Source organism: Pezoporus occidentalis, unplaced genomic scaffold, assembly GCF_034315485.1.
Source record: "Pezoporus occidentalis ecotype Australia unplaced genomic scaffold, CSIRO_AGI_Poc_V1 ctg35, whole genome shotgun sequence".
Lineage (NCBI taxonomy): Eukaryota > Metazoa > Chordata > Aves > Psittaciformes > Psittacidae > Pezoporus > Pezoporus occidentalis.
The window spans coordinates 2,282,467-2,306,304 of record NW_026915483.1 but is presented as its reverse complement, the minus strand read 5'-3'; the positions used below and the strand labels follow the sequence as shown (position 1 = coordinate 2,306,304).

The window sequence follows — 23,838 nt, the reverse complement described above, 5'->3', positions numbered from 1 at the left end:
AGTGGAAGAAGGACACAAGGTCTGTAAGAGCTCTGCTGCTCTGTTTACATCCTTTCTGTCTGAGAGTGCCAGTGGGCTTTTCCTCTCACTCAAATGAAAAGGAGCACTGAGAGCGCATGATCCATGTTATTACGTACGTATGAGTTAATTCTGCCTCTTTAGTTCTTGTTTTTTGCACCTATGCAGCCTTATCTAACAGTCAAGGAGACTTTATATTAAATGGAGACTTTGTCGTCAGTATGTTTAAAAGGGAAATCAAAGTTGGGAATGCTGTGATTGAATACAGCGGATCGGATAATACTATTGAAAGGATTAATTCTACAGATCGGATTGAGCAAGAAATAACGCTTCAGGTGAAGTATATGTTGTGTGTGGAGAAGTCTGCCCAGCATTAATGGACTGAAAAGAGCGGGCAGCAAAGTCTCTTCATTTATCTGCTTCATCTTTTTTCCTCTCAGGTTTTATCAGTGGGCAATTTGTACAATCCTGACGTTCGTTACACGTTTAATATCCCCATTGAGGACAAACCTCAGCAGTTTTACTGGAATGCATACGGCCCATGGCAGCCCTGCAGTAAACTCTGCCAAGGTGGGTGCTTGGGAAGGCTGTTTTGTCCTGGATTTGTCTGGTATCTGAGCAGTGCTGTCAAATCCCTCTCTGTTTGATTTCTTTGAGATTCTCACATTATGGGTGCAATTGTTTCCCTGTAGTAGTAGATAATATTGTACAAGGCCTTGTAGCACTGCTTTGCTGCTTCTTGGTTTCAGAGCAGGGCATGTTTACAGCCCCTCTGAGCTAGGTGAGCCTGGCAACCTTGTTTGCACTTGAGTAAGATCAAACACAGGAGAAGTTATGTGGCATTTCCTAAGGCAGCAAAGGGCATCAGGGTCTGGTCTGGGGTCTGACATCCAGTTGTTGCCCCCTGCCAGTGCTGACTCTGCTAAACACACAGCGCCCATCCTTGCCCTTGCATCATCTTATCTGTGTTAACCCCCTTCTGCTCTTCTTATAATCTTAACCCCCTCCCTGTTTCTGAAAGAGATTTAAATGCATAATTAAATATCTCTTAAGTGCTGCTATAGAAGGACTAAGAGAAATAACTGATTTGATTGCTTTCCTGTAAGACTCAAACAATGTGCCCTTTTTTCTGTGTAGGAGAGCGAAAGAGGAAACCCGTGTGTACAAGAGAGTCAGATCAGCTCACGGTGTCGGACCAGCGATGCGATCGAATTCCCCAGCCTGACCCCATCACGGAGCCTTGTAGCACAGAATGTGAATTAAGGTGCACTCCACTCGTCTGTGTCTATACATATACGTCATACATTTACTGTTGTTTACTCCTCTTCCCTTTTTCCTCTCACCAGAATTCCTTTTCTTACCAGTCTGTATTAGATCTAGAAGAAAAAGAAAAGGATTAGTAGGGATTGACATCCACCAGCTGTGTTTTGAGAGGCACTTTTCTACATTTTCACATTTCTCTTGTTGGATTAATCAGTGCTATCTATAAAAAAGAAGAAAGAAAAATCACCTAGTATTGAAAAATCTCCCTGTGCCTTGAAATTTGCATCTGCCTGAATCAGAAATACTCAGCACCATCCTCCAAACAGTCTGCAAAGAGGGAAAAACACATGTTCAAAGCAAAAGAGTAACTAAGACTTGGATTTATCACCATTTGCTGAAAGCAAAGATTAAGTGTGGTGCAGGTTTGGGGCTGTCCCCAGACAACTCCTGGAGAGCTGGAATTGATAGAGAATGGTCTAAATCATCCCAACCCATTTTCCTTTAGAAAGCAATCTGTTTTCCTTTCTGGAACTTAAATATGGTGACATTAAACGACTGCTGGTGAAGGAATTCAGATGGCCGTGTTTCCCAAGGGGTTTCTCTGTCTGTGTTCAAGCCTGGGCTCTGTATAGGGGCTCTACAGGGGCTGTAGGTCGGGTTGTCGAGGTAACAGCTGTTGCCATTGCAACAGGTTGGAAACTTGAGAAGGGTAAATGCAGGAGTTTGAAAGCAGGCAGGGATGTGAGGGGTCCCACTATTCAGGAGCTCTTGACTCCAAATCCCCTTGATCTTATTCTTTTCCTGGCTGTGCTGAAGTTTACTCTCTTGGCTTAAGAGCAAGGCTCTTTGCTCCACACAGGCTATCTCACCAGCCCAGGGGTGCCCAGCACCTCCTTTCCCAGGAGCCATCAACTCCTGTTGATTCCATGGTCTCCGACATCTCCCTGGATCAGGCCCCATGTCCAGCATCTCTTGTCAGAGATGATATGAAGCAGGGGTGAGGCCACCAGCACTATTCCCTGCTGTCCATCATTGGAAGGAGGTAGCAGGGTAGGAATCTGTGTGTCCACAGGGAAAATCTCTAATCCCCACTGACCCCTCTGGGGCTGGTGTGTCTTGGAGCAAGTCATTCACTCACACTTTGAGTAGCTGAAACTATTCTACAGGTATCCTGCCATGGGAAGTGCCTTTAGAGCCTGTGCAGATTTTATGATTCTGTATTATTCAGCTCTTAGTTTTTAGAGGCCAAGGTGGCACCCCTTCAAGGCACATGGGGTGGAAAGCCTTCAAAGCACTGCTCCTTTCTTGGCCACCTTGCATGGTCCCGCATGTTTGGTTTGCTGCCTGTGAGAGGGACCTGGTGACAGCTCCTTCTGCAAGGAGCAATGTCAGCATTGATTGTCTTAGAGTTTTGGAAGCCAGAAAGCATTGGGAAGTATTACAAAGAGCCAAAACTTCCAGTTCAAGGGTGTATATTCATTATTCATAGAATTGCAGAATGGTTTGGGTTGGAAAGGACCTTAAGATCATCCAGTTCCAAGCCACCTACTATGGGCAGTGACACCTCACACAAGACCATGTCACCCAAGACTCTGTCCAACCTGGACTTGAACACTGCCAGGGGTGGAGCATTCACCACTTCTTTGGGCAACCTGAGCCTAACCTTACTTGTATCAAACACCCTTTAGCACATTACGTGCAGGGTCCCAGAGCCCCACCACTGATGTTTGCTCTCCTCGGCTCAGGTGGCACATCGCGAGGAAGAGCGAGTGCACGGCCCAGTGTGGGCTGGGGTACCGCACCCTGGAGATCTACTGCTCCAAGTACATCAGGCTGGAGGGGAAGATAGAGAAGGTTGACGACCGGTTCTGCAGCAGCCAGCCCAAGCCCAGCACAAGGGAGAAGTGTACTGGAGACTGTAATGTGGGAGGGTGGCGGTATTCAGCCTGGACTGAGGTAAGAGATGCTCAGTGGTATGGTGAACACGGTCTCTTTCTTGTGCAGGGATGTGTCAGGCTGTTAAGTTTGCAAGCAGCATTTGTATAAGAGTTGGCTGCAGTGATTCTGCTTTCATTGCTTTTCCTGGAGGATGCTGTAGTTGAAATCGGTCTGGTACTCCTTATTTTCCTCAACTTATTTCCCTTATTACTCCTTATTTCCCTCAACTAATTTATGCCTTTAAGCATCCCAAGGTCTGCTTTCATTATGTTAAAGCTCTGCTGGCTGTCTTAGAATCCCAGACTGATTTGGGTTGGAAGGCACCTTGAAGCTCATCCAGTTCCAGCCCCCTGCTACAGGCAGGGGCACCTTTCACTAGACCAGGTTGCTCCAAGTCCTGTCCAGCCTGGCCTTGGACACTTCTCCCATGAAAGCCAGCACCACAGCCAGGAATGGGCAGGACATATTATCATCAGTAGAGAACTTCTGAAATTTCTATCCTTTATGGCTTTCAGCTTTTCCATAAACTGAGTGCGAGCCTGGCACCAAGAGAATAATGAGCCTGGGACTTTTCAGGGAGGGCACAGTGATGAGGTGGTTTTGGCTGGTTAGAGGGAATTAATCTCTCCTAAAATGAGGATGAGCAGCAACCATTTGGGAGAACTGAAAGGCAACGCTTGTAAAAGTAATAATGGGGTTATAACCCAGAATGAGTTTGTGAAACTCGTTGCCATGTGCTTTTATTAAGCTCATCAAGATTGACTTTTTAAAGGAATATATAGAGTAACAGCCTGTTACTTAAAGTACAAATTGTTCTTCCAGAGCTTTTCTGCGGTCTCTTCACAGTCTTGACTGCAAAGGGGGTGAAGGCCATAAACATGCTCTCAGCCCATAATAGCGTGGCAGAAAGTATTTACTCAGTGTCTCTCCTTCCCAGTGCTCCAAGAGCTGTGGTGGGGGCACGCGGCGGCGGCGAGCCATGTGTGTGAACACCTACAATGATGTCCTGGATGACAGCAAATGCAGTCAGCAGGAGAAGCTGACAGTGCAGCGATGCAGTGACTTCTTGTGCCCCCAGTGGAAGACTGGCGACTGGTCCGAAGTAGGTGCTGGTCACCAGGGTGGGCTCACACTGAGGGGATGATGCATGCAAAGAGACATCTCTGTCCCTGCTCATCCATGGTATTTTGTTGTGCCCCAGGGCATGGTGGCACTGTGCCTCCTGCAGAAGGTCTCCCCAAGCCTGAACACAGGGAGGCTTGAGACAGGCAGCAAGGTCACTGATCAAGTGGCTGTTTCCCTCCCTGCCAAGCCACAGGGGTTAATTCCTCTCCAGTCCTGCAGTAATTTCTACCCAGTTTTTCCATGGTTTCTCCACATATCTGGGAAGAAAAATGCTCATTTTCCCTTGAGATTGTCCTCATGAGCCCTCGCAGCTCTGGCTGTCGCTGGAGGGCAGGATTTTGCCCTACTAATGTTTTGCTCAGCCTTCTGCCTGCTGTTTATTAGCGTTACTTCTTCCACTGCTGCTGGTGTCCTTTGCAATGCAGCAAAGCCACATCTTGATAGGCTTTTCTCTGCAGCAGGAGCTGGGATGCTGGTGAGCAGTCTTCAAAGGCTGCTTGTCACCTTCAGGCCAAATGGTTCTTGGTTCTGTGAATCACATTCTTTAAGAAAATAATGACAGCAATTGAGTGGGAACAGGGATTGTTCTCTGCAAAATATCTCTTCTGGGTCGAGCCGCCATCATCACAAGCACACGTGAGCTGAGGCCCTTGACATCCACACTCGAAACCCGAACAAGTCTTCTTGCAAGCCTTTGCCTCATGTTGTGCCCCACAGGGCAGTGCTGGGGCTTTGCTCCATGTCTCAATGCAGCTGGAAGTCAAGAGCCTTTGTGGTCTTGCTTTGCCTGTGCTGAAGGGTCCCAGCCTGGCTGTGCTCTCCATGCTCCAACCTCTGTGCTGGACCATCTCCTGAGAGCAATCCTGTCTCGATAAAAGATACTCACAAGTTTTTCAGTGCAGTGATTGCAGCTGGTCTCCAGGGCTAGGGCTGATGCTGAGCTGTTAGCTCATCCCCAGCACTGCTTGAACTTGTGCTTTCCTCATTGCAGTGCTTGGTGACCTGTGGAAAGGGGCACAAACACCGCCAGACCTGGTGCCAGTTCGGAGAAGATCGATTAAATGACAGATTTTGTGATCCTGAAACAAAGCCGGAGTCAGTGCATACATGCCAGCAGCAAGAGTGTGCTTCGTGGCAAGTGGGGCCATGGGGCCAGGTACCACGGGGTTCCCCAGACCATGGGACCAGGGTGCTGATGGCTGAGGCTGGGTACTATCCCTTCATCCAAAATCAAAGGCATTAACTGCATTAATTGACTTGCACAGCAAAGCAGCCCTCTGTTCGCTTGGGTTCAGCAGATGGGCAGCAGTAACAGTACCTGCCCTGTGTGCTAAATTTAATCTTTGTCATACTAAATTGGCCGTGATTGTTTAAAAAAAAGGGTTTCCAAGGTTACACTCTTAAATCCATATTTAAGCATGTAAATACATGGCCTAATTTTCACAGCAAAGCTGCTCCCTTTGAATAGCTTTTGTTGCTTTTAATGTTTTCCAGTTTCTGGGTTGTTGAGTGGTTTTTTCCCTGTTAGAATACAAGTCGCTCATTTCTCCCGGAGTGTTCTGGCATATCCTTTTCCACAAAGCTATTAGCTCTTGACTTAAAAACACAGCAACAAACCCAGACCAGTTGTCCCAGTAGGACTGATTTCCCATCAGCAATATTATTCATTAGCTGCTTGTGCTACCATGGGGCTGAACAACTGGTTTTAAAGGAGGATATGATGCAGGTTCTACCAGACTGTGATTTACTGTGTGCAGCAAAGTTAATCATTTAAATGCTCGCACATTCATTCCCAAGGAAGCAAGTGAAGCATGTGAGGCTCTAGTGGGCACAGCGAGTTAAAACTTTGACCTAATTTAAAGCTGAAATGCATGAAGTGGAGAGAAACCTGGAGGGAAGCTGCGTTTTGTTTTTGCTGCTTGTGCTGCGTGCCTAAACACAGGCTGGGCTGATTAATACTGCCTATTGGAAGCAGCTACTCAGACCCAGCACTTCTTTTGTCCTCTCTCAGTGCACGACAACTTGTGGCCAAGGCTACCAGATGAGAGCAGTGAAGTGTGTTGTGGGCACCTACATGTCAGTGGTGGATGATAATGAGTGTAATGCTGCAACCAGGCCAACAGATACCCAGGTAAATCCTGCCATCCTGGCTCCATCTTCTGACAGTGTGTGTATGGAGGTACTCCAGCTGCAGTTTCAGGGCTCTGAATGCCAGTCCATGCGGAGCAGTATATTGGTTTCCTATGCAGCCACTGAAAAGGTGTAGCACAGCAGTCTGTTATGGTAGAAATGGGACAGAGAAGCCATATTCAGGGGGTTCTATCCAGACCCTCTCCTAACGTGGTTAACCTTGCACTCTGAAACACCAGATTTCCAAAAAGATGACTTGTTGTGAGGGCATCAGGACTTTGTGGGACTTTGCTTATGGCTTGTATCCATGGAGCTCTAGTCATAGGATGGGTTGTGTGAGGGGCTGTGCAGATTCAGAGCTGAAGCTGGTCACTAAGAGCTTATGAGCTAAAGAAGCAGCAGAAGATGTACATGGGAAGAAAACCAGAGACCAGAAGGATAAAATGAGACAGGGCTTACCAGCCTCAGAGGTTGGGGTCTTAACACAGCAGACATCTCCTTTGGCTTGCATGGGGTGTGGGATGCCTGGCTGCAACCTAGGCTCCCTTGGCTGCGGGACTTCTGCTGTGTGGTACCAAATGATGGCCAGGGGCCATCATTTCTTGTCTGCTGCATGTGACAATATAATGTGCCAGCTACAGTTCCAGATACACCCTGTGGGCCAGTTGAATTGAGAGATGTTGCACCCACTGTAAATTTGCTGAAGAGACTTTTCCATGCTGTGTTCACTGGTACTTGGAAGCAAACATGTAAATTCCCATTTCAAGCAAAGAATGTGTCCAGGGTGTCTGAAGGAGTTGAATAAAACAGAAAATTACCATCTGTCTGTAATCTAGGAGAGTTGTAGTGCTGATGCCCTGCCCAGCTTTAGTCCTGTGTGACATATAGAATCATAGAGTCATAGAATAGTTTGGGTTGGAAAGGACTTTAAGATCATCCAGTTCCAACCCCCTGCCACAGGCAGGGACACCTTCCACTAGAGGAGGTTGCTCCAAGCCCAGTCCAACCTGGCCTTGAACACTGGCAGGGATGGGGCAGCCACAGCTTCTCTGGGCAACCTGTGCCAGCTCCTCAGCACCCTCATGGTAAGTTTGACTAGGGCCACAACATTTAGTAAAGGGCTCGTTTCGCTATGTCTGGAGATACTATAGTCAAGGGGTAACAAACCCACTTGTCATCAGCCATCATTTGGCATGCACATCTCCAGTGTAAGTAAAGTCACAGCAGTGCGGATATCATTGGTGCCATTTGTCCAGAGCTGCTTTCTCTCTCGTGGTGACAATCAGTATTAATTTCCCTTTTGGCAATGACTTACTCATAGGCTCATGGAGTGAAGTCATGGCTATTCACCATTTCTGTCACCAGACCTCCCAGGAGGCCCAGAGCCCTCCTGTCAGGCACTGTACCAAGGCTGAGCAGAAGGAAACAACCATCCCCAAAACCTTGCATGCTTAGTGTGTGATGAATGTGTGTATGGATATAGGTGGTCTGGTGGGCTGCAGGGAATCAAAGGGTCACAATCAGCTCAGTAGCTTAACCTTTATTAAGTGTGCTGCAGGTCTTGTGCTGAAGGAAAGGAGCTTTGAAGGGAGATAAAGTTGCTGATTTGCAGATGTGTGTTCATACCAGAACCAGAAAGTCTCTTAATGAACTTTCATCTTTTGCTTCAAAAACATCTGGTTTTAATGCATGGAGATGGCACATAGTTATGGGGATCCCTTTTGTAGAGTTCTTAATAAGTCAAAAGTCCACTGAAGTTCCTGCATATGAGCCCCTGGGGGTATTGATACCAAGTTTTGCTGATTCACCAACAGGACATGAGGGAAAGCCTGCCAACACACAAGCACGCAGGTCACATTTTCAAGACATTATGTGTTGTTCATAAGTACATTGAAAAGGAGGTGGTTTAACTGCAACATCTGCAAGTTCTTCATTTCCCTCTTTTCCCTCATGTATTTCGCATACAGGACTGTGAAATAGCAGCATGTCCTCCGCATCCAAATAGTCCTGAAGCCAAGAGATCCCTATCAGGCATTCACAGGACGCAGTGGAGATTTGGATCCTGGACACCGGTAAGCATGTGTTTTTAATACTTTAGCATTATTTTCCAGTAGACAATGTGATATTCTTAAGAGCATTTGACCAACTTTTCATTCCAAAGCCCTTGTAACATATATGAGGAAAGTTTCTAGTGGAGTTGTTGTCGCTCTTCCCTAGTGCTCCGCAACCTGTGGGAAGGGTACCCAGATGAGATACGTCAGCTGTCGGGATGACCAGGGCTCTGTGGCAGACGAGTCAGCCTGTTTCCACCTCCCGAAGCCATCAGCCACAGAAATGTGTACTGTGACACCATGTGGGCAGTGGAAAGCCTTGGAGTGGAGCTCTGTAAGCATTGCGCTGTCTCTTGCATTAGAGCTTTGTAGTCCTCGTTGCTGGAAATTAATTAATTTCATTAGTGTTTCATTAATGTCACACTTGCCCTTCTGTAAGTGGGGAGATTAAAGCTTTCTGCTGTTGTTTATTAGCAATAGCTGTCTGATTTTCAAAGCTGGAAATGTGACCATGTCTCCTTTTCCCACTGTAACACAGTGCTCGGTGACTTGTGGTCAAGGTAAGGCAACGCGACAAGTGATCTGCATCGATTACAGTGACCAGCTGGTGGATAGAAGTGAGTGTGATCCAGACGACCTCCCTGCCACAGAGCAAGACTGCTCCATGTCTCCTTGTCATCCAAACAGCCATGACTATGGCAGGCCTATCCACCCTTTCCTCTATCCGGATCATCGCCTGAAAGTGCACCCTGGAGGCAGCCTGAACAGAAACCGTGCACATATACCAGGAGGCAATCAGTGGAGGATTGGTCCCTGGGGTGCTGTAAGTGACCTTGTTTCCTTATTGCTGAGGTTTTGTTTTTTTTTCCCTGGGCTATTCCATGCTTTTCCCTAAGTCAGCACATAGTGAAGAGAGAGACCTTTCTCTCTGGTGTCTGCTCTCTGCTCACACAAGCATTGCAGTAGGGCATAAGCATTGCTTCTCACACTTTGTATCTCCAAGACTCACTAGTCAGAAAGCTAATGGCATCATTTTCCATGAGGCAAAGGCCAGCCTCTGCTTCTTGGCTGTATCCTGGGACATATACAGCTGTGCAGAGCTGTTGCCGAAGCACAGCAGAGCCTAAATGCCAGTTCCTCTCACCCCAGCCAGTTGCAGCACTTTATCATGGAAGTCCCTGAAGGGAATTAAACACAAATGGGATGTCAAACACTACATTAAAGGCAGTAGAGATTACTCACCTGCTTAAAACCACGCTTGTGTTTATTTTCTTTGCTTAGTCAGCACCTAAGTCATTGCACTGCTATTAGTAATAGCAGGGTTTTGAAGTTAATAATGCCTGTTAGCTGTATTAGACTTCTAGCGGTGCATTCCCACGGTGCAAGGCACTGGGAAGAAGCTGGGAATGCAAAATTATCCCTGGACTCAACAAAGCCATGGGCAATTGTGTCTTCCAGTGCTCTAGCACGTGTGCAGGGGGATTCCAGCGGCGGGTCGTGGTGTGCCAGGATGAAAACGGATACACTGCAAATAACTGCGACGAGAAAAGCAAACCTGTGGAGCAGAGATCATGCGAGTCTGGCCCCTGTCCTCAGTGGGCTTATGGCAACTGGGGAGAGGTGAGTGCAGCATTCATCCTGTGCAGGTTGTTTGAAAAATGGGGAGAACAGGGTGGATATTGTGGTGATCTTTATTAGAAAGGTTGGAGCTTGAAAGGCAGGCTTTGATAAATGAGTGAGCCCCAGCAACTGCTTGGTGGTGTTTTGCTTTCCATTTGTCATGGGGAACTTTCTTCCCAGGCAAAAGCGAATTCTATGAAAAATGAGATTTTCTTTTTAAGAGAAGTTTAACTGAAGGCCTTTTTTTTTGTAATAAAAACATGCTTCCTTCTGCAAATTAATTTGAGATGAACTATTAGGATGTTAACCTCCAATATCATGTTGGGTCTGGCAGTATCATTGTGGAGCAGAATGAACAGATTTGGGAAGAGAGAAGCTGAAGTAGCTGGTGCCTGTCTGACGACATGCAGCTTGTGGTGGGGGGGGTTTGGCCAGAGTGGGTTGGTTGGGAAGAGAAACAACTGTTGGGTCTCAGGAGGTGGTAGTCCTTAGCATGACTGGTCAGCAGTGTTTCTGCTACCCAGGCAGTGATTGCTTTGTCATTTGCTGACTTCCAGTGCACAAAGCCATGTGGGGCAGGGACAAGAACACGGCTAGTGGTGTGCCAGCGCCCTAATGGAGAAAGGTTTACAGACCTGAGCTGTGAAATCCTTGACAAGCCACCAGACAGAGAGCAGTGCAATGTGCAGGACTGTCCTAGAGATGCTGCCTGGAGCGCTGGTCCTTGGAGCTCGGTACGACCATAAACTCTTTCTCTTTGTGAACCGTTTTGTGGATATCCTGTAACAACAGATTTAATTTGCTTCAAACGAAGGTGCTAATGCTTCGTGTCTTAAAACTGCACTTAAAGAGGATTATTGACAATATATTCAGAGTAACAACTGTTCAGGAAGGGCTTACATTAGGGGAGCTCGAGTCCTTTAATTTGAAAAGCACTTTCTGCTAGGTAGCCACTTTTGTCCATGTTATTACATTGTTCAAGCGCTGTGCATTATGAGTCTTGGTTCTGATGGAGTTCTTTGCATATGGATTTAAATCTGGCATTTAAGCAGTACATTGCCATTGAAGTTAAATTTTTCTGGTATTTAATGGTAATACTGCACTGTGCACCTCCTGCTTTACCCAGTTGTGTTTTCTCTACCAAAAGCAAGATGACAGGGGAAAATCTGGACTAAATTGCATTGACTCCCAAGCATGTACGAGTGTGTATAGATGTGTGTGTATGTCCCTACCTGCCCACACACACAGCCGTATAGGACATTTGCAGTCGCACCTTTACTTTTATTTCTTTTCCTGTGTATACATGAGTGTGATGTACTGTGTAAATGCACTTGTAAACTATTCTTGTGCATCTCTGGTTCTGGAGAGCTGTTGTCTGGCCTGATCTCCAGCTTCTGCTGTAGAAATCATTAGATCAGCAAGGTGGCGAAAGGCTTAAAAGCCCTGGGAGTTTTCTAATAACAAAATAGTGTTTGGAGCAGAGGTGTCTTCTGGTGCTCCTTTGCTGCTGGAGGAGTCTGCTACAGAGACACTTCCGTGAGGGCAGGAGCAGCCCTGAACGACAGGGCTGGGATGCTGTTGTGGGCCCTGCAGCTTTGAAATGCTCCCTGCCCAGAGCAGCACTTTCTGCTCAGCACAGAGCCCCAGTGTGCATCGGGGCTGAGCCCTGTACAAGGGTGAGTACTGCTCGGGATGCTCCTGGTGCACTGGAAACAACAGACCTGCCAGTTTTGGAGTGGCCTTCAAACAAATGTCAACCTTTATTGCATATTTTGTTATAAAAGCATTTGAAGAGGATTTAAAAAAAACCTTAATCTGACTTAAAAGCACTTTATATGCAAAAAAAAAAAAAAGGCCTGTTTGTAATGTATTGGACTTCTTTAATTGTCATGGTTTGAAAAGTCATCTTACTAAAACGTAACCACGCTGGTTTCTGTGGGTGCCTTCAGTACCACTCCTCAATATCCTTACCATACCTCAGTGAGCTATGCAATAGCCATCAAACTGCTGAACTGGCATTTAAACGGTGCTTCAACCAGTACAAGGGACAGTGATCTGAAATACTTCATTTGAGGTGCTAATGTATCACTTGTATGCTGATATAGTTGGTGCTAAAAATGAGCTAGGTGAGCTAAACAGAACTAGCGACCCATGCGGTGTCTTCCCAGTGGAATTACCAGCTGGGAGTTGCTGCCAACCTTTTGTTCCCTGTGCTGGACCATTTGCAAGAACCAAAAGTGTGGACAGAGTTGCGTTGCGTTTTGGTGTTGCTCAGCGTTCAGCCTCTTCACAGCTGTTCAGGAGCAGGCTCCAGGGCTGCGCCCAATCTTCTCTGTTGGAAATGCAGGGTGCAGTCCTCGTGGTTTGGTTTCTGGTTGTTCTTTTTCTACCTAGGAAAAATCCCTTTGACTTTACTCGTATTAGCCTTGGTGAATTATCCTTCCTTCCTCTCCTGGGAGAGGTGGCATGTCAGGCAATCTGAGGGCAGAGACATCCTTCCCTGCCTGCAGCATCTCCTCCCATCTACCCATGGGGCTCCCGCAGGGAAGGGGCTGCAGAGTTGAGCCCCATCACTGCCACAAAGTGACTTGATTCAGTCTTATTACTGAGGTGTCCTTTGGCTCTGATGTAGGGGACCCAAGAGCTGTTTGAAAACTGAATTGTACCTGTGGGGCCAACAGGGCTCCGTGTCCCTCCTGCAGACCACTCCACATGTATGTCTACCTCGTGCTACTACTGTAGGTAGTAACATCCAAATTTTACTTTCTTTAGTGTGGTATCACCCGGATTTGATTTAGCTCTGTCATCGGTTACAAACATCATTCTGTCAGCTGTACATACTTCATCTGTTGGGATGGAGTGTCACTACCATATTTTTGGTCACTTTTGAAACAAGAGTATAGTATTAGCTGAAACTTTTCAGCAGTATGGATTTATGTATTTATGTAAAAGTGTATTTATTTTTCCAATATTGTTATTTAATTTTATATAAATATTGCATACATTTACGATGTTTAATGTTAATGTTGAACAGTGAAAATTAAAGACAAATAGAATGTAATCATAAATGAATTTGTATAATGATTTCTTGAGTCTTTTGGTAAATTAAGATCATATACCTAGTTTTGGTAACTTTAACTAAATTTTCTGAAATGCTACTGCGATGTTCCATCTTTTGACTTGCTTTTCTTTTACTTGCTGTGTTCTCCAACAGAAACTGTCATTCTCAATAATTAAACACAGTTGAAAGTATATAAATTACAAAGTTTGGATAACGAATTTCTTGCAAGCATCACATTGTCTCAGCTTTACTCAAGTTTCAGTGAAATTAGTACTATAAAATACATACAAATTAAAGCAGAGAGAGTCTGAAGAGTCCAACACCCGCAGTCCTCAGGTGAAATTCCACTGGGAATTTATACAGAAAAGAAGTGATTTTTATCTAGCTGGTTAAGTCCAGTTTTTAAAGAGATAATTAAGTGAATAAATGGCTTTTTGTATGTAAATGATAATTTTATAACAGGAGACTAGTGAGATGCCTTATCATTGTAATGTGTGTTCAAAGACGACTAAGAGGAGGTGGTATTTTCATTTCCTTGCTTATTTAAGAACATGTATTAAAACACTCTAGATTTGTACAGCATGTGATAGACCTGATCTTTTTATTAAAATAATGCTTTAGAAAACATGCAGAAACTGTCACCAGGATACAGAGAGTGTTTTTAGCTCCTCTGAATGACCTATGGTATGAAAGCAGATCTCCCTGCATGCTCTTGGATACTGAGGGACATCCTGCCATGTTCTCCAGAACGAGGGAGATGTTCCCAGAGGGCATTACCCATCTCTTCACTTAGAACCCAGGGCTGAATCCATTTCTCTGGGAGCAGATTTGCTCCTTGTAATAATCCATGTGAGATTTTGAGGTTCCCATAATGTCCAACTGTATTCTGATACCATTTATTAATAATGCAGAGTTAACATGCTGTGGGCTTCTCATTCCTTCCAAGTTAGAAAATGGGCACAGATAAGGTAGAAGAGTTACATCACACAGCACCTTGTCTTGGTTCAGTTGGGTGAGTCATTTGAGCTTCAAAGCACTGGGGTGGTAATCATTTGGCTTTGACTTGTGGAAAATAGGTTGGTGGGGTTTTAAATTGTTTATTTGCTTGTCTGTTTGAGGTTCTTCTCTCAGAAGAGTCTTACAATTTCAAAAGTAATCTGCTTTGGCAAGTACTTACCATTCTTGGGTATCAAAAGTTCTAGCTGCTAATGCAATGGTTGTGAAGCTCTTTGTGCCTGCAAAATGGCAGTATGTGCTTCCCAGCTCTTTATTGATAAGACAGAGATGCTGCTGTCTTAGTTTTTGAGGGCCTTTCGATCTCACAATGAAGAATCAGAAGCTTGGCATAAGATAATTAGAATTTTATCTGGCTAAGCTCCAAACTCTGTTATTGTCAATGTGAATTCAGGTTTGCTGTGTTTGCTGGAAGCTGGTGGTATTGACATCTTCGCAGGGCTCTTTGGCTGCTGCAGGGACGTAGGTAGCAGTGATGGGGCTTTGACCTCAGGGGAAACTGCCTGGACTCCATCTGTGTCAGGGAGCTGATGCTCAGGAATGTTAATCTTAACATTGGTGTCAGTGGAAAGTTCAGGTTATTTGTATTTAGTTCTGTCAAAGCCCCAACACATTGTTTATGAAATGCCTTCCCCATTCCCTGGCTGAAAATAGGGTGTTCAACAGCAATATTCTCCATGTCGTTGTTCTGATAATACTCGTAGCAGGCAGGATGTTGGCTCTTGCTAAGGCAAAAGTGATAACCGGAGGCAGATTTGGTTGCAAGTGTATATAACTCTGCTGTTCTCTTCCTCTCTTCTGCAGAAAACAAATTTGCTGTGACAGCAGCATTACTGAGCTGCTGTATGATTCTTTACACATGTTTTGCAATAACAAAGCCAGCCTTGAAAATGAACCCTTCAGTCACTCAGTGATTCACATTGCTTTTCCTGTCCTTCATTCACATGATGATGGCTCTGAGACTTCAACAGCAAGTCTGTATTTCTCTATAGTGCCAGATATTATCAGAAAGCTAACAAAACCAGTCCTACCCCGAGAGCCTGTGGGGGAAAGGATAAATGCAAAGGCTGCATAAATGATCCCAGCACCCATAATGCAGGCAGAGGAAGGCAGTGGGTGGCTCACATGCTTTTAAAAAAACGTGTAGGAATAGATGCCTTAGTGAAGTTTTAATAAAGCTCTTCCAGACCAAAATGAGAACTTGGTAGCCTATGGCTATACCCAGCCATCTGTCTGAAGCTGTCTCCATCTCAGAGCTGTTTACTGTATGCTCAGGCTGGCTCACCAAGGCTGTTGTCCCTCTTGAGTTCCCGGCTGCCTCCTCTCCAGGATCACTCAGACATACTGACTCCAGGGACCGCCTGTTTGGTGTGCTGATGAAAGGCAACAAGTTGTCTGCTTTGGTTCCCAGTCAGAAAAAGGCCTTTGACAATGCATCCCTCTTTGCTTTTGTTTACAAAAAGCAAACCAGACCCATTTCAGCCCTTTCCTATGGTCCCTGCTGTGTGACACCCATCCAGAGAATCCCACCACCGGTGCCCAGTTCCACAGCCATTCCAAACATTCACATCCCTGGGTCATAGATGGGAATCTACCTGTTCACTGCCTTGGCCCTTCTCAGGGCTTGTCCCAGAGGGTAAACGCAGTTGTGGTTTTTGTTCGAAGAGTTTCACCCTGTTGCTCCTCTGGGGCAGCAGCGATGGATGCTCCTGCAGCTCTTTCCTCAGCTCAGTGTCCATCATCCCTGCCAAGGCTCAGAGCCACAGTTACAGGTGGGTGAAGCCAGTGGTACCCAGCTGCCTATTAGAGGAGCATCACTTTATTCCTCTCTTGCTACTTTAAAATCTCCACTTTTTATTTTCCTTTCTATTTTGTTGTTTGCTTATCATTACCATCTTTCATTGCTAGTCCTGTTTCTCCTTAAATAAGGAGAACTATATAGGTATACTGTTGCTACTGGTTCTGCTGTCCCCTGTTTGATAGTGTTGATGCTCCATGAGCAGGAAAACAAGCACTGAAGCCCATCAGGCCCTGTGGCACTGTGTGCTTAACGCTGAGCCTGCACTCAAGTGCTTTGCTGCATCCATTCCTCACAAGACTTGATTTCCTGCAACTTAATTCTCAGCTGTTGTAATCCACGCTCTTCCCATGCAGGCATCCATTAGTCTTTGCACCCATTGTGATCTGACCTACTGGTTAAACGTAGTGTCTTTTAATCTGATGGAGGAGTAAAAGGCTGGGCAGCAGTGTCCCCTCTAACCTCCCTAACCCAGTGACCAGGAGGAGGTCACTGGGGAGGCTGGGGAGGTACCAGCGTGATGAACCGCAGAGAATGCCCTGTCTCATCTGCTCTCCCTCAATAGCCTCTCCTATGCTACTGCCAAGAGCTGGACCAGTGGTTAGACTCAGGAAGGTTATTTTCTTGTATCTTTAAACTCCTCCCCTGCTCCAAATGGTGCATCTTTTCCCAAGTTCCTCAGTGCACCTTCCCACTCAGAGCAGGTAAATCCGTTACTGTTCACTGATGTTTCTTACCATCCAACCCATGCTTCTGTCCCAACTTACTATAAAATACTTGCCTTTCTCCTCCCAAAGAAATACATTGGCTGTTTGGCTGCATTTGGTATGCCTCCATGGTTGCCTTTTTACAGGTCCCCCCTTATACATTTTCTCAGTGAGATGGTTGTTTTTAGGCTGTGCACAGCTGGCCTGAACTTGAACAAGTGGTGGGACTGCTGTTCAACAATGGTTGGCTTGTCTCCATGTCGTCAGGTGTGGCCTATCCATGACTGCTGGCTTCATAAAGTCTGCAGACCTCTTATACATGCACATATGCACATACTCACACATGCAGGAGAGAAATAAAGCCATAAATAAAAGGGCAGTAGTTGGGACCATTTGTCTCCCAAAGCACCGTCTGTGAGTGCAGCAACTGAAATATGCATCAGACTACAGGAGCCAGGTTAGAGCAGGAACACAAGGATGAGCAGTGAGGTTCAGCATCTCCAAACAGATCCCTAAGCTGGGAAGTCTGTGTGTGTTTTTGTCCATATTCCGTATTCACACTGTATACCCCAAACTGCAATAATTGCTCTTGCTCAGATCCTAGGGGTTGTAGCGTTTAGAAATAAGGATGTGTGATGATGAGGGACACTAAGCACAAAGATATTTACTGTGTTTGTAACTTTTCCTGGTGACTGATTTGTGCAGTCATTAAGGAAAAATGATGTGCTCAGTCTTGTTCCAAAGGCACTTAATTCTCTATTCATGTTTTAATTTTTACTAGCTCGCAAGGGAGCTGAGTGAGCCAGCAGCATAGATGAAAATGTGTCTGATGCTCAAGACTGTCTGCAGGCTGACAATATTTGATCCCTACTGCACTGAGTCAGGATTTGTCTTTATAAAACCAGCAGCCCAGTGCTCCTACAAACCCCTGGTGTGATACACACCTGCGAAATAGGGCTGGCATTCCTCAGAGAGCTCTGCGGTTCACTCCATCCAATACTGGAAAATCCCATTCTTTAAATGGGAATTATAAAATGGCATTATAATACAACTGTTCACTAAAATATGAAGTGTCAGCCTGGGCTGCTTGCTGCTTTAATTGTTACTCTCTTTAAGGTGCCACAGCATGGAAAAGAGGCTCCATCAGTGCCTTCCACATGCCTTTATACCAGTGTCCTTGGGTAGCTCACACACCTCCTCCTGATTTGAGGAAATGCCATCTAACCCCCCACTCCCTGGAGAGACTTTCAGCGGCCATTTGGGGGCTTTTGCTTGTTTGCTGTTCGGGTTCAATAGCGTGGGAAAGGGCAGGGATGCAGCTTTTAAGGCAGTTCCGTGTGTTCACAGCCCTGCTGCTTTCTGTACCTGATGAAGTCTTTGTGTGGGATCTAACAAGAAAGAGGGCAGGTGAAAGAGGGGGAGAAGGTGCTATTTACTAAGTGGATGCCATAGAAGGGAAGATGCAAGACTTCTCCTACTGCAGTTACCTGCTTTTCTCCCATGTATCTTGTGAGGTTTCCTAGATCAGGGAAATTGTGTATTGACAGGGCTTTAAATCTTGCAGTAGTTAAAGAACCCAAGATCATCCTTTTCTCCAGGTAGTCTGGCTGCTGGAGGAATGGGCTCCAGACACACCAAACTCTTCCCTCTGCTGCAGCAACAATCCAGTTGAACCTTTTCCTTTGAGAAACTTGGGAAACTCTGTGTCTCTGCAGAGCTGAGAGCAGAACAGCTGGAGGATGGAGACCCTATGTGCAACAGAGAGCCAGGCCAAGCCAGCATGGCTGTTCCAGGGAGAGGAGATCTCCCTGGCGATGCTGGTGCAAAGCCTGCTCTTGGGCCCACCAAGTGCCCCTCTGGGTGGGCTCCCTGGGACATTTCCATAGGGATTCTGGGCAGTGTTCACAAACCTACTTAAACTGCATGCTCCAAATCCTTAATGTTCATGTATTTTTCCTAATCTTCCTATTTTTCTGGGGAGTCTGCTTTGATTAAGCATTTCTAAAGCTTCTTTCAAACTGCAGTGCAATGCTTTGGTGTGTTTTGGTCAGGTCTCTGGTGCAGCTGTCCTGCCTTGAATATAGAGACTACTCTTCCCTTTTAAATATACAAAAATCAGATGTATTTTCTGGCCTAGTATGAGCTAAAATCACCCAGCTGTGTGTGTTAAGGTAGGAGAGGAAAGCCCAGCTGGATGAATCCTTCCCTGCCATGTTCCCAGCCCACAGGCATGGACTTCTCACCATGCCAATGCAGCTGGGCATGAGACCATGCTAAAACAGATCTGTGGAAAGAAAAAGGTTTCAAAGAAACCATTCCCTAAACATCTCCTGAGATGCTGCAGCCACTGGAGAAATCATAGCATGGAGCTGAACCCTTGTTTTAAGCTCGTTGACTGTCTCACTGAAGCCAAGGGAGTTACCTGCTAAATACCTTGCTGTTGTGAAGATAATTAATTTAGTTTGGATGCCACAGAGTCTCTATTGCTGGGTAACACACACACAGCTCAAGCATTTTAAGACTTCCAGTAAAGGTTCAGCTGGTGAGGAATGATCCAGGCTTTCCTTGGCGGTGTGTCTGCTCATGTCCTGTGTCCTTGGGAGATCTCAAAGGTGTGGAAGTCACAGGGCTGTGATTTCAGCATCTGATAGCAGCAGTGTGAGTTATAGTAAGAGCTGATATAGAATAAAGGACGCTGAAATGTAACTGTGAGGGTGCAAGGCTGGGCTCTGCTCATCGTTGGAGAAGTTTGCTGACATGCAGGAGCACAGCCCCTCACAGAAAAGAGGGTGTAAAGCATTGTAGGGCTCTGTTGGTTTTCTGTTTTATTTCACCCAGCATATGTTTCAGCTCAGATAGTTGGAAAGGATGAACAAGGGCTTACTTACTTTCCATATAATCCTTAATGTGTGGAAATCTAAACCTGCAAGGATTTATTTTAATTTCCTCCAAAAAGTTGCTCCTGGCAGAATCTGATAAAGCTGGTTTTAGTCTAATTCTTCCCAGCCCCCGGCCCTGCCCTTGGTGAGCTATCAGAGCATACCTATCTTTGGGAATTCGTTTGGTGATCACCACAGCTTGCATTCATTATCTCAAATACCTCCCAGATCGTCGGCTGATGCACGGAAAAGTGATCTGACAGCATTTTCTGAAGCGTTTCACGTTGCGGGGTGGGGGGGAAGAGTGTCCCCAGGTTCTTGCTGTTGTTTTGCTTTCCTGTCCCATGTCAAGCAGCTCTTTAGTGCACAAAGTTAACAAGAAATGGAGCTGCTGTTTCTTCTTGAGTGTTCTTTGCTGCCTCTTCGTTTTCATCAGGATTTGTTCATTTGTGCCCAGGGCTTTGAGTCCTTTTGCTGCCAGCCTGGCCTTGCTCCCAGCATAAGCTCCCTGTGCAGAAGAGAAGGTCGTGGTCTCCCACAGCAGGCTCAGAACCTGGGCACAACCAGACAGACATTTTGTACAAGTTTTTAAGAGCTTTTGGGGTACATATTCTGTTTTTAACCCTGCTACCAGCCCAGTGAATCAAGTAGCAGCCTTTCTATTTAGAGAAGTCTTAATGAATGAGACATACCCTCATTGTCCAAAATATCAGAAAGATGACCTTATTGCAGCCTTCCATTACCTAAATGGGCCAACAAGAAATGGAGAGGGGCTTTTTCTGAGGACACGTAGTGATTGGACAAGAAGGAATGGATTTAAACTGAAAGAGAGTGGGTTTAGATTAGATATTAGGCAGAAGCTCTTCCCTGTGAGGGTGCTGAGGCACTGGCACAGGGTGCCCAGAGAAGCTGTGGCTGCCCCATCCCTGGCAGTGTTCAAGGCCAGGTTGAACTGGGCTTGGAGCAACCTGCTCTAGTGGAAGGTGTCCCTGCCTGTGGCAGGGGGCTGGAAATGGATGAGCTTTAAGGTCCCTTCCAACCCAGACCACGCTGAGATTCTGTGATCAGAATAGGAAATGCAGCAAGGGTTAGTTTACAGCAATTTTGCACATACTTGGTAGAACAGAATGATCTTCCTCATTGCTGAACTCTGAAACAGAAAACAAATTTCTTGTGGAAACACAAACATAAGCTTGCTGCTGCGCTGGAGCAGAGTGATGCATTGCAGGAGATATTTAGCATCATGTTCTGACCTTTTTGGAAAGAGTTGATATGGAAATGTTTTTGTCATATTTATTTAAGCTTTTTTCTTGACTTTATTTATACTAGACAGTATATTTGTTTCAATGATTCAGCAGTATGCCAGTCCCCAGTCCTTGGCATATTAACAAAACTAATCATGTAATAAACATAGCCCCCTTAAATCTGTGCTCTAATGCTCTTAGGAAAGTCCTTTTGTTCTTGTTCTCCATGTAAAGCACCAGGTGTGACTGTGATGAGTTGAGGAGATAATGAAGATAATAACAAGAGGAAGGTTTAGTAGAGTCTTTAGTGTAATGGCTATAGCTGATTTTTTGAAATAGTATTTCTCTACTATTTTATGTACCACAGTCAAATTGTTTCTTGTGTTTTTTTTCCTTAAGAAACAACACAATGTGTTGTTTTCGCACCATTCTCCATGCCTGGCCACCCTCCCAGGTTCACCAAGGGGTGCTATTTGCTGTGCCTCAGTCACAGGCAGGAAACAGTATTTCAGAGCAACGTTTTCCCCCCACTTGAGTGGAGGCAGAGGGCGGGTTGACCATGGGCAACAACAGATCCTGGACTCTATAGAAAGCTGAGTTAATGGAAAAAGTCAATACAGTACCTTGGCTACACCTCCAGGGCTGCATCCACAGGTGATGAAAACCAGTAGAAGTATTTCTGTTGACTGCAAAGAGCCTTGAATAAGACTCCTGTTCCACAGAGTGCAGCCTGTCCATCCCCAGTACTTGGAGGTATTTTCTGTGGGAGATAGCAAAGAAATAAAGAAAAGGAGAAGTATGAAAGGAGCAGGTTTGTCTGTGCTACTCAAATCTTGTAAAGAAGGCAGGGTCAAAGCTTACCTCGCTATGGCAGTCTTATTGATAGATATCAAAAGTGATGAGAAGTCCTGATAATGAAATGTAAAGTTTCTCCAGGGTCCAAAATAAATGATGGGGCTGATGGCAGTGGCTTCCCTAAGTCACATGGCATTGAGATGAAGCCCATTATTAAATTGTTTTCTGCATGTAGCTCACATATGCTTAAAATCTATGTGCCAAATTAAAGTTGGAAATACCTTAGATGAATTAGAAGGCAATTATGAAGTAGTCTCTTTGCAAAGGAATTTTCAGTGTCTGATACTTGGCTACATTGGATTATTCCGTCTCTCTTTTCTGTCAGTGCAAATAAGATCATAACTCACATGTGCATGAAAGCAAATGGGTGATCTAGATCTAAAAATGCACACTGCCTAACTTTGATTTATACTGAAGACAGACACAGGAATTATTAATTCCAGCATCCTGGGAATTACATTTAAGTATTAACAAAATTAGGCAAATTAGGCTTCAGCCTCTGAGTGCACCAAGGTATCTATGCAGTCTTCTTGTTTGATCCTGAGATAAATGTTAGAATCAGGCACCATACTAAAGTTAAGCAATTTGTAGATGTGGGATAATGACTTTGGAAATGACTGGCACTGTATTATTTGTGAGATCAAATATTTATCAACCAACTTCAGGTCCCCAGAAATATGCTTGCCTTGGTGCACAGTGTGGTTATTCTTCCTTTAGAATAAGTATTATTATAAGGATTGAGAGTAAGTATATTACTCTTTTAGAATAAGTAGAGGATCCAATACATTTTTTAAACTAGAGAAAAGATGCATTAGGCTGTACCTGCCTGGGATATGTGGGGCAAGAGAGAGTCCTGATCAAGTCTGTAAGTTTACTGTTTAGCTTTGGCTGTCACAGTAAAATGCCATCAACCTGCATGGAAAGCACTTACTGAGGAGCACTTGAATTATTGCTTAAGTATCAGTGCTGCTGCTTAGTCCAAAGATAGTAAATGGATAAAAGCATTAGAAGTTTACAACTGGGTTTGGTAGGATTTGACATTTCCTTCTTATTGCTGACGTTCATTGCCTGGGGAGAGATGTAGAAGGAGTGAAAAAATGAACTTCTGATGAAATTTGAAGGCTTATAAAAATAGGATAACATTAACTCAATCTTTTTTCTGTTGATGCTAAAGAAAAAAAGTGAAGTTTGTGAATCTGGGTAACTTGTGAGAAAGTCTTACTTTAGAACAAGGGACAGCATTTCCTCTGTTTCTCAGTGCAAGGTTGAATGTTGTTCTTTGGGGGGTTTTTTGCCTATCTTGAAATTGGAACTGGGCTCAGGAAAACTCAGAGGTGGCCATCCGTGCCCCAGGCTGGGCTGGCTTCCCCACCTCTCTAATGGTGGAGGAGCAGCATTACTGGCCCTTAAACCCTTATTGATCATAAGGGAGGTGGGCTGGCTACCTTTTGTCAAGCTGTAACACCTTGTAGCATAAAAACAGCCCTTTCAGGACGTTACTTATACAAGATTTTAAGCAGCAATGTCTGGTCTGATGAGTTACATCCATTTCTCTCCACATTGCTCTGAACTTTTTCATTTTGGAGCAAGTTACTGCTCTCTCACTGATTCTTTGTGGGCTGAATGAGTTGGAAGTATGGCTGTAATTTAAAGTAATCACAGCTGTCAATGCATATGCCAGTTTCTGTTCTAACAGATCTTCCAGATCTGTTACATATATAAATTGTCGGATTTTAAGTTTAAACATATTCATAGGCTGGGAAGAACTTGGGCTGTAATTTATTTCTTAGGAAATATACTGATGGAGTGCCTCCAAAATGAAGGTAGAAGCCTCATCTCTGAATGTTTGCTCTGTTCTGTAAAGAAATCAGAACATTTTATGTTGAGAGGTGGTTGAAATAGCATGTTTGTGCTCAAGGATTAAACCAGGGTGCTTATGACGTAGCATGTAATGAAGAAATTGAAGCTGAGTCTCTAGGTGCATCATGCTGAGTAAGAGGCTTGTTCTACATGGAACTGTCATATTAAATTCTTGTTGTGATTGCAGACCCCTTTGATTCCTAAATCTTTTGGAGGAGACTAATCTGAAATCAAAGTGAAGTTGCTTGGGGTTTGCATGCCAGAAGTGGTCACAT

At 45.0% G+C, this 23,838-nt stretch overlaps 1 protein-coding gene across 5 annotated transcripts in view; it reads left to right on the top strand.

Moving 5' to 3' along the window:
* The window catches only part of ADAMTS9 (ADAM metallopeptidase with thrombospondin type 1 motif 9), an 82,827-nt gene that overhangs the window by 34,958 nt on the left and 24,031 nt on the right, over positions 1 to 23,838 (top strand). For 4 of the 5 annotated variants that reach the window (XR_009966923.1, XM_062630226.1, XM_062630225.1 and 1 more), the window contains 12 exons: positions 187 to 353; positions 459 to 588; positions 1,156 to 1,282; positions 3,027 to 3,237; positions 4,157 to 4,321; positions 5,336 to 5,500; positions 6,356 to 6,475; positions 8,442 to 8,546; positions 8,692 to 8,859; positions 9,064 to 9,348; positions 9,984 to 10,145; positions 10,703 to 10,879. Coding sequence is in view for 4 of the 5 variants with exons in the window: in XM_062630226.1 (XP_062486210.1) it covers positions 187 to 353; positions 459 to 588; positions 1,156 to 1,282; positions 3,027 to 3,237; positions 4,157 to 4,321; positions 5,336 to 5,500; positions 6,356 to 6,475; positions 8,442 to 8,546; positions 8,692 to 8,859; positions 9,064 to 9,348; positions 9,984 to 10,145; positions 10,703 to 10,879 (1,982 nt within the window). In the remaining variant the exon portion in view is untranslated. The remainder of the gene's footprint in view (positions 1 to 186; positions 354 to 458; positions 589 to 1,155; positions 1,283 to 3,026; positions 3,238 to 4,156; positions 4,322 to 5,335; positions 5,501 to 6,355; positions 6,476 to 8,441; positions 8,547 to 8,691; positions 8,860 to 9,063; positions 9,349 to 9,983; positions 10,146 to 10,702; positions 10,880 to 23,838) is intronic. The other variant, XM_062630228.1, reaches the window with a different exon arrangement.